The following is a 14,760-nucleotide window of genomic DNA, read 5'->3' as shown; positions in this document are numbered from 1 at the left end:
TCAAAAAAAAAAAAAAAAAGAAAGAAAGAAAGAAAAAATATCGAAAAACTTAACTTTTAGAAAAAAGTGAAATTTTTTATAGCAGTAGCTTCTTAAAAATATAAAGGTTCATTTTCAGAGCCAACTGCTTTTGTTTTTGAATAAAGTTTGAAAAAAACTACAAAAATGTAATTCTTTTAATCTTTTTTAAAGAAACATAAATTTAAGAGTGTTATTAGCTTTTAGACAACAGGAGGATTTTTTTTATAGTTGACTTACGATTTTCAAACATTACTTGAATTTTTCTCCTTGACAGGAATCAGAAAGATGATTTCTGGGCAGCAGGGAGAAAGATGGTAAAACCACTTTTTCAAATTCAACAGTATTGTATGAATACTCAAAAGTGAGCTTGCTTACCTCTCTCGTTGGCACGAGTACCAGCGCATAGGGGCCATCACTGCGCTGTTAACACAGAGAAAAGAAATGCTGTAAGTAGAATGAAGACAGGTCAGACTGCCAATGTACAGGGCTCAGGGTGGCCAGCTGGAGAACATCAAAAGCATTCCCAGTGAAGAAACGGAGAAAGCAGGGATGCCCACTAACCCCATTATTCTAGAACAGCTCTAGAGATCTTAGCCCAAGCAATCAGGTAAAAAAAAAAAAAAAAGAAAAGAAAATTATGATGTATAAAATTGAAAAGTAGGGGCCAAAATTATCATTATTAGCAGATAATACTATATTATCCTAGAAAAATCACATTTATAGTAGCAACAAAGAGTAAGCTTAACAAAAAGGGCACAAAATCTACATAAAAAATAAATTTAGACACCTCTGAGGGTTATAAAATAAAATTTGCATAAGTAGAAAGATACAGTCTATGTTTAGATAAGACTCAATATTATAAATTAAATCAATCCATCAATGTAATATAATTCTATAAAGAATGCCACAAATATGTATATATGCATATGTATAAAATAACATATAACCAGACAAGCTGATTTCAAAGTTCATATGGAAAATTAAATGTACAAAAATAACAGGCAATTATGAAAAACAGATCAGACATTAAAATAATTTGAAGCTATAGCAACTTAAAAAATAATAAGAACACATAAATAAACTACAATAGCAAAAAGTCTAGACTAGGACCAAATACATACAGAAATTTAGGTAATAATATAAGCACCATTTTACATTAGTAAGGAAAAGATGGTTTATTCAAAAGTCCTTTGGAAAAAAAATTAGAAAAATAAAGCTAAAATTAAGTTGGCCTTTCTACAGATGATACAAAACTCAGAAACCTGAGAAAAAAACACTAATAAATTTTATTACATAAAAATTAAAAATTCCAGAATGAGAAAATACCTTAACAAAATCAAGAGCCAAATGACAACCTGGGGGGGCGGGGGAATAAGTCCCACCTAATATACAGAGTGCTAATTTCCTTAACTTAGAAAGGAGTCCTATAATTCAATTTAAAAACAACAACAAAAAAAACCCTGTCACAGGATTAGAGTTAAAAAACAAAAACACCACCAATCAAATAGAAAAATGGAGAAAGGACATAGACAGCTATTTTATGGAAAAAAGAATTAAAAATATAGCTATTACAAATATGAAAAGATGTTCAACTTTACTCCTAAGCATTTTTCCTGTCAAGTGAGCAAATTAAACAGCTAATCATGGAGACGAGGGCATGGGCAAACAGGCATTCTCACACTACTGATGAGAATGCATAGTATTTACCGACATAAAAATGCAAATCCCACTTAAAAGAACTTCTCAGGCAGATACACGTGAATAAAGAAAGAAGTTGTAGAATATTTTATAGGGTGTATTTATAATAAGCTTGTTCATAGCAAAATATTGAACACAATATAAATTCCACCACCTGGGAGTGATTCCATAATTTATGATGCACACACACGACGGAATACTAGTCAGCCATTAAAAAGAGCAAGACAGCTCAATATAGTACTAATATAAAACTGTCCCCAAAACATATTAAAGGAACAAAAGGCCCAGAACATCATGTGTAACCACAACCATTTGTGCCAAACAGAAAAACAAACAAGGACTTCACATAAAGAAGGAAGAAGAATTACGCATACACATATTTGCTTGACAGGTGAAGAATTTCCCTGGGAGGATCTCTAAGAGACTGGTAATAACAACACTGCATCTGGAGAAGCAAACCATGCCACTAGGGGAAAGGAGAAGCAAAAGAACTTACTTTTTACTCCATATTTCTTTGTTACTCTTTGAATTTTCTAAACATATATAGTACATATTATAAAAATATTAGTACGAAATAAAAGAAACTAAAGCAATCTGATAAAGGCCCCAAGTCAATGGTGCCTTATATCAGAAATGCTCAAAGTTGGTGAATGAATGAATTAAAACAAGGAGCTAAGTGCAAATTCAATTGCAAGTATAGTTTTCATGTTTTGCATAGGAAACCTTTACCCAGGAGGAAAAAACGATTTGGAATTTGAAACAGAGTGATCTGTGCTCCACATCAACTTTGTGAGACTAAGCTGAAGTCAAGTTAGAAACAGTAAATATGTTAGTGCAACAGTATCGATGTGTGTGTGATGTTAGGGGATTCTGACATTTCAAAAGGTGATACTACACCAAAAAGAAGAAAGAGAAAAATCAGTTCCTCATGGAGCACAAGTGAAGAAGGATGGATGTGATGTTAAAAAAAATCAGAACTAAAGTAAATGAAAAAATGCAAACACAGAAAAAGCAGCCCATTTTCACGCTTTCAGCCAAGTAATTTAAGAATCTGTTGAGTACACTGACTTTGTTGCTCCCTCGAGACGAGTTTTTACAGGTCAAATCATTTTACAGTGAAGTCCAAAGGATTATATTGAATATTACTTGAAATAAATGAATTAAGTTGCTGCTTAGAAAACTGTTGTTTTTACAGAATGTTTCAGACTTAAATAGAACCTGTTTATTAGTGACGATATTAAGAAGTATTTGAGCCGGGCATGGTGGCTCATGCCTGTAATCCCAGCACTGTGGGAGTCTGAGATGGGAGGATTGCTTGAGCTCAGTTGGAGGCTTGTCTGAGCCAGAGTGAAACCTCGACTCATGAAAAAAATTGAAAAACCAGCTGGGCGCCGCAGCAAGCACCTGTAATCCCAGTGTCTTTGGAGGCTGAGGCAGCAGGATGCCCAGAGTCTGAGGGTGAAGTGAGCTATGGTGCCACTGCACTCTGCTCAGAGCATAGGGTAGGACACCAAAAACAAAAAAAAACAAAAAAACCTTGCATGGCTTGTTAATGGCTCTGAATATAAGCAAATGGAATCATTGCCTTCAAGCAGCCACACCACATTGATAATGACAGCTAAAACAGCGAGCATGTGCTGCGCCACAAGCGAAGACACTGAGGCCCAGAAGGCGAGGTTATTTGCCTTGCTACACCCAAGCCAGGATTTGAACAGAGCTGCCCACCACATACACACCTGCTAGGTATGTCATCTAAGCTTTCTCATGCTCAGTTTTTAGATCTATGAAATGAGAGAGCTGGGCTAGAACTGTAGAGCCATTCATTCCAGTCCAAATATCCCCAAACTCTCCAACCTGGTGAAACAAAAAGCCCTCTATTGGCAAGTTCTCCTGGGGTATGTAAGTAAATGAGACTTCACGAGGGCTTGTATAATTTACGTTTACTTTCCTCTAAGTACCAGGGACAAGCTAAGCACTTCACCAAATTTCCTCATTGTAAAGCACTTAATGGGAAAAAATTCTCACTTATCCATCTAAAAGAAAATCAATGTTAATAGTTTGCTAAGGACTCCTCTAGTCTTTGGGGGGTCTTACTGTTCTGTTGTGTAACCTCTCCTTTATCAGTTAACACAGCAAAAGCAATTACACAAATAGTAATTTAAAAAATCACTCTTAGTGGCTCTATCAGGTTCTGTCATTGGGATGATTTCACTGGGTTTCTTTTCGATTTTTTTTTTTTTTGAGACAGAGTCTCACTATGCTGTCCTCTGTAGAGTGCTGTAGTGTCACAGCTCACAGCAACCTCAGACTCTTGGGATTAAGCGATTCTCTTGCCTCAGCCTCCCGAGCAGCTGGGCTACTTTTTTTTTTTTGGTTACAGTTGTCATTGTTGTTTAGCAGGCCCAGGCCAGGCTCAAACCTGCCAGCTTTGGTGTATGTGGCCAGAGACCTATACACTGAGCTATGGGCGCTAAGCCTGGTTTTCAATTTTTTTAACCTATTCATTTTGAAGTAATTTCAGGTGTATAAAAAAGTTACAAAAATGGTATGAAGAATTTCCATATGCCCGTCTCCCACCTTTCCCACATGTTATTATCAAAACCATACTATAATTATCAAAACTGGAAAATGAACAGATTCAGTGTTATTAATTAAGCTACGAAGCTTCCTCAAACCTCTCACTTGGCCCATCATCTCTTGGCGGGTCCCCACCCCGGGCTGCAGGCTGCATTTGTAGCCACGTCTCCTTCAGTCGGGGGTAGTTCTTTAGTATCTGCCTTTTTAGTCTTAACCCTTTTCAAGAATGCTGGCCAGTTATTTTGTAGAGTATCCCTCAATTTGGATTTGTCTGCTAATTCCTTAAGATTAAATTCAGGACATGCATTTTTGGCAAGAAAACCCCAGAAGTGATGTGTCCTTCTCAGGGCACCGTATCAGGAGGCACCCGAGGACGATGCATTTTATTACTGGAGCACTGATCACCTGGGTGAGGTGGGAACAGCTGGGTATCCCCACTGCCAAGTTAACTGCTTTTCATTTTACATTTAAGAAGTATCTTGTGTGCAGATATTTGAGACTGTGTCTTCCAGTTCTCATTACACTTTCATCCATTCATTTAGGCATCCATGATAATTCATGCCTGAAAACAGTATTACTGTGGCATTTGCCAAAGAGTGATATTCCCTATTGCCATCATTTTTATGTTTATTTATTAGAATTCTACCATGAGGAAGGGCTTTTCCTTCTCCCCCATTTACTCATTTATTCAATAATTTATTTATATCAGTTTGGACTCATGGATATTTATTTTAGTCTGTAATGCAAAAATATCATTAGTCTCTCAAATACCACTCAGGCTTGATATACCCCTAATTCTGCATATCCAGACTGAGTAATTAATTAGCTCTTATCTGTTTTGTGCATTCACCTCAATTACTATTTCTGGCCTCACCATTTCCTCTCAATTAAGAATAATGAGGACTACATTTGTGTGATTGTGGGCTGGGGTTTGTGATCAACAGGCTGCCTAGGGAACCCAGGTTTAGCCCTTTTGGCTGGCACTAACAAAACATGTTTCATAACTAAAGATGATTTTTTTTTTTTTTTTGAGACACAGTCTCACTATGTCACCCTTGGTAGAGTGCCGTGACATCATAGCTCACAGGAACCTCCAACTCTTGGGTTTAAGCGATTCTCTTGCCTCAGCCTCCCAAGTATCTGGTAATACAGGTGCCCACCACAACACCTGGCTATTTTTTTTTTGTCATTGTTGTTTGGCAGCCCTGGTGCATGTGGCTGGTGCTCTAGATGGCACTGAGCCTAAAGACAAATTTTTTAAAATGAGATAATCGAATTGTCAAACTAATTGGGAGTTTTTTTTTCACATCTCTTCATGATAAACCACTGTTTTAAATATAAAGTTCAGCATTCCTGGTCAAAAGTAAACAATACAATGGAACTTAGGATAGAAGGTTGAGATTTAATTCTTTACACAAACACAGACTCAAGATAAAAGCATAAACGGACAGTCACAAAATCAAATCATTTTGAGATATTTACTGAGTGAATGATTTTGTGGGAGGTGCCATGCTAGGTACCAGAAAACATAAGACACAGTCCTTATGTCGGGCAAGAGCCAGTAATTACCCTTCACCATGTGCATGCTTAACAGTTCAGTCCTTGCAGCCACATGGAACTAAGGTCACTGCATATTTGTTTAACTTTTCTAAGCCTGTGTTTAAGTCTGGAATAACACCAAAACCTACAACTTGGTGGGCCAAAAAGCAGTTAAAGGTGCAAAAAGGCAACCCATGCACAGCACTGGGCTCCGTGTCCACCACCAGGAGTACCTTGCACATGACCCCGTTGTGCACCTAGGGCAATGACAGTAAGTGACCTCATTCTTCTACATTAGACACAGTCTTTAGATGCAATGTGCTTATGTAATAAATTAAAAGGAAATGAGAAAACAATGCTAAGTGAAAAAGGATTATTTCAGTCCTAACATTACTACTATAGCTGAGGATGATAGTTGCTTATGTGCTATGAACAATGACAGAAAAATACATTTTATACTCACTTGTATTTTTGACTGTACTCCTTGAAGGGACTGGACCACAGGGATGCAATAAGCAAGAGTTTTACCTTTTAGAGAAAGTGCAAAAATAGTTAAAATCACAGAACTTGCAGATATAAGAAAAGCAACGGGTGTAAAGGAAACAAACTCTAATCTTTGGATAGTACTAAATTCTGGGAAAAGGTAAACTGCATATTATACACCCAAGAAAGGTGAAAAGGGACTTCTGTCTGCCATAATTGCTAATTTTAATTTGTAAATTCAGTACTTCTAAAAACAGCTAAGCTTCAGTTCCTTTATCCATCTAACAAGAGAGATAATGATATGCTTTCCAAACTGTACAAAAGCTCCACTTGATTGGGAGCTAGAAAACCCCTTCTCTGAAGTGCACAGCCCTACCCTCTCAGATCTTCACTAGTCAATTAAATGCCGTCTGCAGCATGGACCTAACGAGAAGCCAGTCTGAACCCCAGGCGGATAGCAAGACCTGAGTCTCCAGCTGCCTGAATGGTGGGCAAGCTGGTGGGAGGACAGCTGACCTGCCACTGAGGGCACGTGAGGGTCTGAAGAACAAGTCCAGACTGGCCTAGAACATGGCAAAAACAGTGTTCTGTCCTCAAGCATGACAAGTGGCAGGCAATCAGCATGTGGTCAGGCCAGAATTCACCATGTTTGATACCAGGAGAAAAAGTTCATCCCCACTAGACGGGCAAGTTTGGCCACAGATACCAGGCTGTGGCAAAGCCCTAATAGAGGCTCTGGGGAAATGACAGGAGAACTCGATGACTACCAAATCATTCCTGATTGTGGCACCAGTAATTGTGTCCTTCCTTTCATTATGTAAACAAAGTCAGGGCTCTAATCAAAAGCAAGCATGGTTTCCATCCCCCAAACAAAACAAAACAGCCATCATCACAGACACAGGCATCTTACTACAAAACCTACTGCATGACCACAGGTCTGGATACCACAGGGAAAAGGGTGAAGGTTAAATGAGGACTGACCTGAGCCCGTCTGGGATCTCACAAGAGCATCTCTGCCTTCCAGCAATGCAGGAATAGTTTGCTTCTGAACACTGGAGCCACCCAAAAGAAGAACACAGCTTAGCTGTTTTACTGAGTTACCTTTATAGGCAGAAACACAGGATACCTAACCACGCAATTGCCCTAAACTTTCATTTGTCTAGCAACTGCCACCCTAAAAGCTACCTGAATATTCAAGTGAAAATACCAAGAAACTCCTGATGATTAGAAGGATAAAACCCTAATTATATTTCTGTTACTTAGCCGAAAATGGTGAGGCAAGTCGGAGACTGGCCATTCTATTAATTTTTGAAACACTGGACAGGCATAACAGCAAATTAAGTTGCCACAGAAGCATATCATATACTCTCTTGCCTTCTGTAACAGGACTATAAACACAGTGAAACATAATGGAAAGATTTCCATGCAGATTAGAAAAAACGTATGCAAACCACCCAGATAACCAGCATCAGCTGTCTGCTGTCCAAGAACAGGTTAGGGACACACCAAGATATGTGTCTACATGTGTCTTTAAAGTCAACCGAAAAAGGATATAGTATCATTTAAATTTGGTTCTTAAACAAAAAATGGTGGCGGGTAATTATTCTTCAGAATTCTCAATTTTTACTTATATATAAGAAGTGTCATTAGTAAGATGCACAGAAGCATACACTCTCAAAACAAGGCAGTTCACCTCCCCCCCACCTTTTACTTCTTTATGTCTGTTTTCCAGGAGTCATCACCATTACAAACATTTAAAATATTTTTTTCAGTATCCCATTATAGCCAACCAAACATTTACTCCTCTCCTTTTGGGTGGCCCTAATTCAGGCACGCAGACAACCACAGATCTCGTGCAGAACTCTTCCTGGACCAGCCACCTCATGCAACTGAGAGCTGGGGGCAAAAGTGGATGGAAACCCAGTTCCTGCATAGAACCGGCAGAGAAACTGAGGGGCTAAGGGACAGATAAGCCCTCTGCGGTCAGGAACCTAGCAGTGTGTTCCAACGCCACAGCAGGATTTGCTCTGCCCTCCATGGACAATTCTGATTTTATCTCGTTACACCCACTTAAGCCCTAAGAAAAATCAAGATTTCCTTGGAACTCTTACCGGGTCATACTAGACATTTTTAAGACAGTATTTATTGTGGATATCTAAAAGAGAACACAAAAAAATATTTTTAACAATTTTTTGATACCAATATATTTGATGAAAATGAACAGAAAAGGAGAGAACACAGAGATGCCACTGGTCTAACTAAATCCCTCCACCCAGTGGCTCTCTGCTGGGGATGATCCAGTGGCCCTTTCACCCCACAGGGACATGTGGCAATGTCTAGAGAAATTTTTGCTTGTTACAAATGGGGGAGAGGGTGCTAATGGCACCTGGCCCTGGGATGCCACACAACATCCTATAATGCACAGGACAGTATCCAAAACAAAGCGTTATTTAGCCCAAAATGTCTACAGCACCAAGGTTGAGAAATACTGCTCTAACCTGTGCGCAGGAAAACAAGCCTTGAGAAGGGGTGGCCACATGAGCAAAGGGAATCACGTCTGCCTGAAAGTTTCTTTCCCTGCTTACTCAGAAGCCTGGAAAATTCATTCACAGTTTAAAAATAAAAGTGCCCATTTGTTTGCACAAAATGCATTTTGAAGTAGGCACATCTTCCTTTAAAACTGTGGGATGCCACCACATAGCTCCCTCTCCTATGTCATTTTGTGACATCTGCCACCATGAATGGCTTTAATACCACATCTACCCAGTAATGATGAAGCTGTTCAGGCCAACAGAAGAAGTCCCAGTCCTAAACCACATTAGGTGAGGAAAGTCTTCAGTTCTTAAAAAAAAAAAAAAAAAGGAGGGGACGCGTGGGGGTGAGGAAACAGCGAACTGTAACCTAAGTATACCTGAATTTCCTAGAAGAGTTATCACATCAATGTGGGGTCATTCAGATAACTTGGAGCAAAAATAAACACACCCTCCAACTTCTCTTCCTAGAGCTGTCACTTCACAGACATTCTGAGTGAACAAACACACCAAAAACGTGGACCCATTCAACACTGAACACTTACCAAGTGGGGGTGGAGCCCCAGCTCATGGAAAGCAGCTGAAGTAAACACTTTTTCTTGTACCTGCTTTACTACAGGTCTGCAAATGATGAACAAAAACCCAGGCATCAGTTCCCATATTAACAAAGAAAGATGCAAAACAATTCCTTTCATTCCTGAAATGCATCTGCACCGGGACGTACCTGTGGAGTTCTGGAATTTCAGGGTTGTTTTTAAACAATGATGAAGTCTTAATGCACCGCTTCTCTTCCTGGTTTCTGTCATTTGTGCTAAGTGAATACTTCTTTGGAGAAAATGCTTTTTGTGTATTCCCTTTAAAAGTCCTCTGAGTTTCTTTAACACTAGTATTCTTGGCTGGGAAAAACGATGCTTTGTTCCTCCGTTTTGCTGGGGAAGCCTCACTGGACGCTTGGTATTTTCTTTTGGTAGCCTTTGCTTGCTGCGTTGTTCCCAAAAGGAAAGATCAACAAGAGATGCATCAGTCCATGAAGACAGACCTCAGAGTGAAGCCTGACTGCCCACAGAATTGCATCTCTCCCCGCAGAGATCATTATGCCCCATATGTCAAGCAACAGTTGAAGGTTTGCAATCAGATTCTTTGACTCAGCTTTTTCCAAAAGGAAAAAAAAAAAAGACAAAAATCTAAGCTTGTTCATCACTAGGCCTCACTATCCATCTTAACTATTAAATTAATCAAGATGAGGGTGAGGATCAAGAAGAGAGAAACGTTTTTTGAGCCGAATGTTAACCAACTGAGCCTGTTATGAGGGAAGCAAGAACCCACGTTATGAAGCGTGTGTGCTAAGTGAATCCATATCCCTAGGAATCCATTTACCCAAGAAGAAAAAGAGGGGTAGAGGGAAAATGCAATCTTTTCTCTCCACGAGCACAGCACGCTGGAGACGAAGCAGAGGAGAGAGAAGAGTGGGATGCCATGTCCCCGCTCATGCCCAGGAAGCAGAAACCCTCATTACCTTTCCACCCCAGTGCTTGGATCTCTGTCATCCTCTCCCCTCAAGCTGCTCCTCCAGATTCAGGCGGTCTGGAGACAATTTCTACTCACCGTTCCCATTCCAAATGAGACGCGCTGCCCCATCCATCACTTCTATCACAACTACTTCCAACCTCGTCTTTCGAATCCTCACCTGATCACCGATTACAGGGTACACACCACTAGCTATTCCCTGACTGTTGCTTATTTCCATAACATGAACATGGCTAAAATGTGTGATGTCCAAACTTCCCAGAGGGGAAGAAACATCCAGTTCCTCTATTTTCTTTGGCCTTCTCTTCTGATTTACAAATGAACATAGAGCACCCCTTGAGTAGCCAGTGCTTGTTATTTCGGAGTTTGGTTTCTGTTGAAGTATGTTATGTTCCTCTTTGTTTGAAATAATGACTTGGGTTTACACATTGGCTTTCTTTAGCCATGAATGTCAGCTTCAGACTAATCTACCAATAACAATAGTTCTTTGTTCCTGGCAACCAAAGGATTCCTTTATATAAGTAATTCAATAACTATAACTTCAAATATTTAATATTAACAAACCACTGGCCAACCTCATTTTACAAATTTATTTTCACAAAGTCCCAAGTTTATGACTTTTCAGATTAAAGAAAGAGATGAAGTCAAGTTTCACATCTGTTGATTCCTTTGGAAAGTCAGTAAGAAATTTGTAAATTTCATGTGCTTTATGGACCCACAGACTCCTGGAGCACAAAAACTCATAAAGGCCACTCCCACCAGGCATGGAATTCCTTTTGCAGTTTTCTTGGCAGGTAGCCCTGCAGCCTCTGCCTGTACACCTCCTGCATCCCACGAGGCAGCCCGTTCCGCTCCTGACCTATTCTAGGAATGAGGAGGCTGTTTATGACACTCACACGGTATCTGCCTCCTCGAGTGTCTACCTACAGGTCTGAGGATACTTTCTGCAGCAACCTGGATGGATGCACCACCCATTCATATACCATACAACTCCCTCTTCTTCGGACTGTATTCCACACAGGACACAGACACAGATCACTTGTTATCCCTGGTCACCCTTTATTCAAATGTCAAAATCTCTCTAAAAAGAAGTACTTAGAGTTAAGCACAATATTAGATAGGCTTTCATTGCTCTTAGGCTAAAATAAAAATCTGTAAAATAATCTATAAACCCACAGAATCTGGCCTCTGCTCATCTCACCAATCTCAGCTTTACCCTCTGCCACTGTGGTCTTCCTTAAATTCCTAGAATGTACCACATTCCTTCCCTCCTCTGGGCCTCTGCATGTGCTACTGCCACACTAGTACTCCAACCCTTCCTTTGGCAGGCTAACCCACACTCCATCCTCAGCTCGGCCTTCCTGACCTCCCTCCACCCATTTAAGCCAAGGCTCCCCGATCGTGGCTCTCCTGGCACCCCTGTTCACTGTAGCACTCAGCACAAGGAAAAGCACAGAATGTCATCGTTTGGCATTTGTCGTTCCCATTAGATTGTGAACACCACAAAGAAAGGGACGGGTCTGTCCAGCACAGCACTGAATTCCCTGCACGGCCTGTGTCTGGCACTGAGTGAAGCACTCAATAAATATCTGCAACATGAATTATCCCTTCCATGTTCTGGACACTATGCTACTACTTGTCAGCCTTTCCCCTAGCATCCATAGCACATTCATGCAGCAGTTACTACGTAGTTGAAAGATTAGCCAAACCCAAGAAGAAGTCACAGATCATGGGAGAGATAAAAGTGTAAAACTATAAATCCAAACCTCTATCTACTGTAGAAGAGGTGTGTACAAAGGATGACAATGGGAGCACAAAAAACCCACATATGTATATGTTTATATATATACATACATAGAAACTAACGTGGCCTATGGAAAGGGGGAGGGAACAGAGGAAATACGGCTTCATGAGGTGTTATTTGAGCAGAGGGAGCAAGGACAAATCCAGATCTATTAAAAATCAGCTGTGTAACATTAAGCAAGTGATTTCTTTCTGAGTCCTTATTCGCTCACCTGTGAAAGGAGTGGATTATGGCAAATGATCTATAGAGCCCACCTCAACCTAGGAGTCCAAGATGCCACACCTTTGATATTATAAATGTACTGAGGAGTCACTACATGGCAGGCAGAATGCTAAGTACTTACACAAATTATCTCACATATTAATACAAGTAGTGGTACCATCCCATTTTAAGATGAGGACACTGAGGCAGAGACGTGTTGTGCCAGGATCACTGAGGGAACCAGGTTTTGCAGGCATTATGAGTCTACCTTTCAGCTCCTGATGGTAAAGCTATGCCATTTATTAACTGTATCCTGTTTGGTCAGGAAACATCATGTGTAGCTTGATTCCCATTTTGAGTGGTTTTCTAGAAGAATACACACCAAAATATTAACAAGACTATGTTTCAGAACGGCAATTATGTGTGAGGTTCTTTTACCTTCTTTCCAATTTTGCTATAATAAATTAACATTAATTCAACAACCCAAAAACTTTTTTTTTGCAGTCTTTGGCCGGGGCCAGGTTTGAACCTACCACCTCTGTTATATGGGGCTGATGCCCTACTCCTTTGAGCCACAGGCGCCTCCCAACCAAAAAACATTTTTTAAAAGAAAATATTCTGCACAGTGTTAGATATAACATAATTTCAGCTGTCAAAGTCTTTCAAAATCCAGTATATTAGCTACCCATCCTGGCAACTGATCAGCATATCCATCATTCTCATTTATGACACCAACAAAAAAGCAGACAAGGCAGGCCACTGCAGACGCCTGTCACCAACTCATTAATTAATCCTGTAATTGCAAAAAAAGACACCCTACATTTACTCAATTCATTCAATCAGGTTTTATTAAATGCTGCCTGTGTGTTAGTTACTGGGCTCTGAACATGACATAAGCACCTCACGGACCTGATGTAGCACTCTAACCCGAGTGGAGCCAATACTAACTTTATTGTTTAGGCATTTCTTAACTGCCTTTATGGGCTGGATCGTTACCATTTAAAGAATAAGAAAAGTGAAGATCAGAGAGGTTAAATAACTTCCCCAAAGTCACAGGGCTAGTGTGTTGCAAGGCTGGCATCTAATCCCAGGTCTAGCCTACTTCACATCCCATGCTCCCAATGGCTCTTCTACAGGTATATTCCTCCTTCCGCACCTGTAGATGTAGTTTCACCATTGGTAGCTGAAGACTCCTTACTTTCAATTATTTAAATCTTAAAGCTTAACTGTCACCAAAAAACTCACCAAAGATAATCCAGGCAGTGCATGTTAGCTGGTATGAGCCAGCGGTTCTAAACCTGTGGGTCGCAACCCACATGAACTCTATTAAAGGGCCGCGGCATTAGGAGGGTGAGAACCACTGGGCTCAAAGAATTTCAGCTTCAATGTACTGGTTAGAGTGAACTGACTTTGGCAAGTGATTTTTCTATGGAATCTTGTGTTGCTTTTTCAGGGGAGGGAAAAAAAAACCTCAAACTTTCCTTGGCACTAGGCTGTATCCTTCCTGGGCCTCTGTGATCACTTATACCTTTACTACAGCTTTTTTGCCCAGCAGGTTTTCTTTTCTCTAGGAGACAAACAGTCCCAGAAACCAGTTTTCAGTTCTTAAGTTAATTTAAAGGCATCTTTCTCCTCTCTAGGAAAGGGATTATACTGATGAATGTCATTTTCTCTCCCTCCTCTGATAAACATGGAAGAAAATATACCCCACATTCGAAAGCTTTTCAAAGAAACGCCCAGGGACCAGCCCTCGACCCTGAGACAAACGACCCTTTCTTACAGTTGAAGACAATAGCTTATAGAAGTGAAGTCTTGACCTGGGACTCACTCCCGGAGCGTCAGTTCCTACCTTGCTTGGGAAGCAGCCTCCTATCCTTTACCTGCCATCCCCCCGCCCCGCCACACTCCCTCCTCTCGGTACAAGAAAGTCCCCGCGGGTGGTGTTCCGGGTAGAGGCACGTGTTTCTGAGCAATTTCTTCAGAAGTTGCTTGGTGTCTCATAGTGCTCCCCCAACTCCGTAAAGGATTCCCAACCCAACCCCAAAGCACTGCGGCGGCGCGCAGTGAGCCGGGCTGCGGGTGGGGACCGAGCTGAAGACGGGACTCAACTCACCTGCCCGGCCTGGGCACGGGGGCGTCCGGAGAACGTCCTGGGGGCGGCGGCCAGGTCAGGCAGCGAGCAGACGGCGGCTGCCATGGTCGGCCGGGGCGCGGGGAGTCGCAGGGGGCCCGGGGCGCCCACCCCGCGCGAAACGGGACGCCACGTGGGACGCGCGCGAGGACCCCGCGCAGCTGCCCGCCCCGCCTGGGTCCGGAAAGGTTCCGAACCACGCGAGCCCACCCCAGTGAGTGGCCGAGGCGGGGTGACAACCTCCCTGC

The 14,760-nt window shown here is 41.2% G+C and overlaps 1 protein-coding gene across 1 annotated transcript in view; it reads right to left on the bottom strand.

Moving 5' to 3' along the window:
- Positions 1 to 14,578, bottom strand: part of DDX31 (DEAD-box helicase 31) — a 76,190-nt gene extending 61,612 nt beyond the window's left edge. The window contains exons 1-7 of the mRNA XM_023516200.1: positions 14,495 to 14,578; positions 9,574 to 9,830; positions 9,395 to 9,470; positions 8,430 to 8,473; positions 7,300 to 7,370; positions 6,299 to 6,363; positions 397 to 441 (exon numbers count right to left, since the gene is read on the bottom strand). Coding sequence (XP_023371968.1) covers positions 397 to 441; positions 6,299 to 6,363; positions 7,300 to 7,370; positions 8,430 to 8,473; positions 9,395 to 9,470; positions 9,574 to 9,830; positions 14,495 to 14,578 — 642 coding nt within the window. The remainder of the gene's footprint in view (positions 1 to 396; positions 442 to 6,298; positions 6,364 to 7,299; positions 7,371 to 8,429; positions 8,474 to 9,394; positions 9,471 to 9,573; positions 9,831 to 14,494) is intronic.
- Positions 14,579 to 14,760: the final 182 nt, after the last annotated feature.

This window comes from Otolemur garnettii, unplaced genomic scaffold (assembly GCF_000181295.1).
Source record: "Otolemur garnettii isolate 467f Iridium unplaced genomic scaffold, OtoGar3 scaffold00087, whole genome shotgun sequence".
Lineage (NCBI taxonomy): Eukaryota > Metazoa > Chordata > Mammalia > Primates > Galagidae > Otolemur > Otolemur garnettii.
The sequence above is the reverse complement of the archived record's forward strand: the minus strand, read 5'-3'. Positions and strand labels throughout refer to the sequence as shown.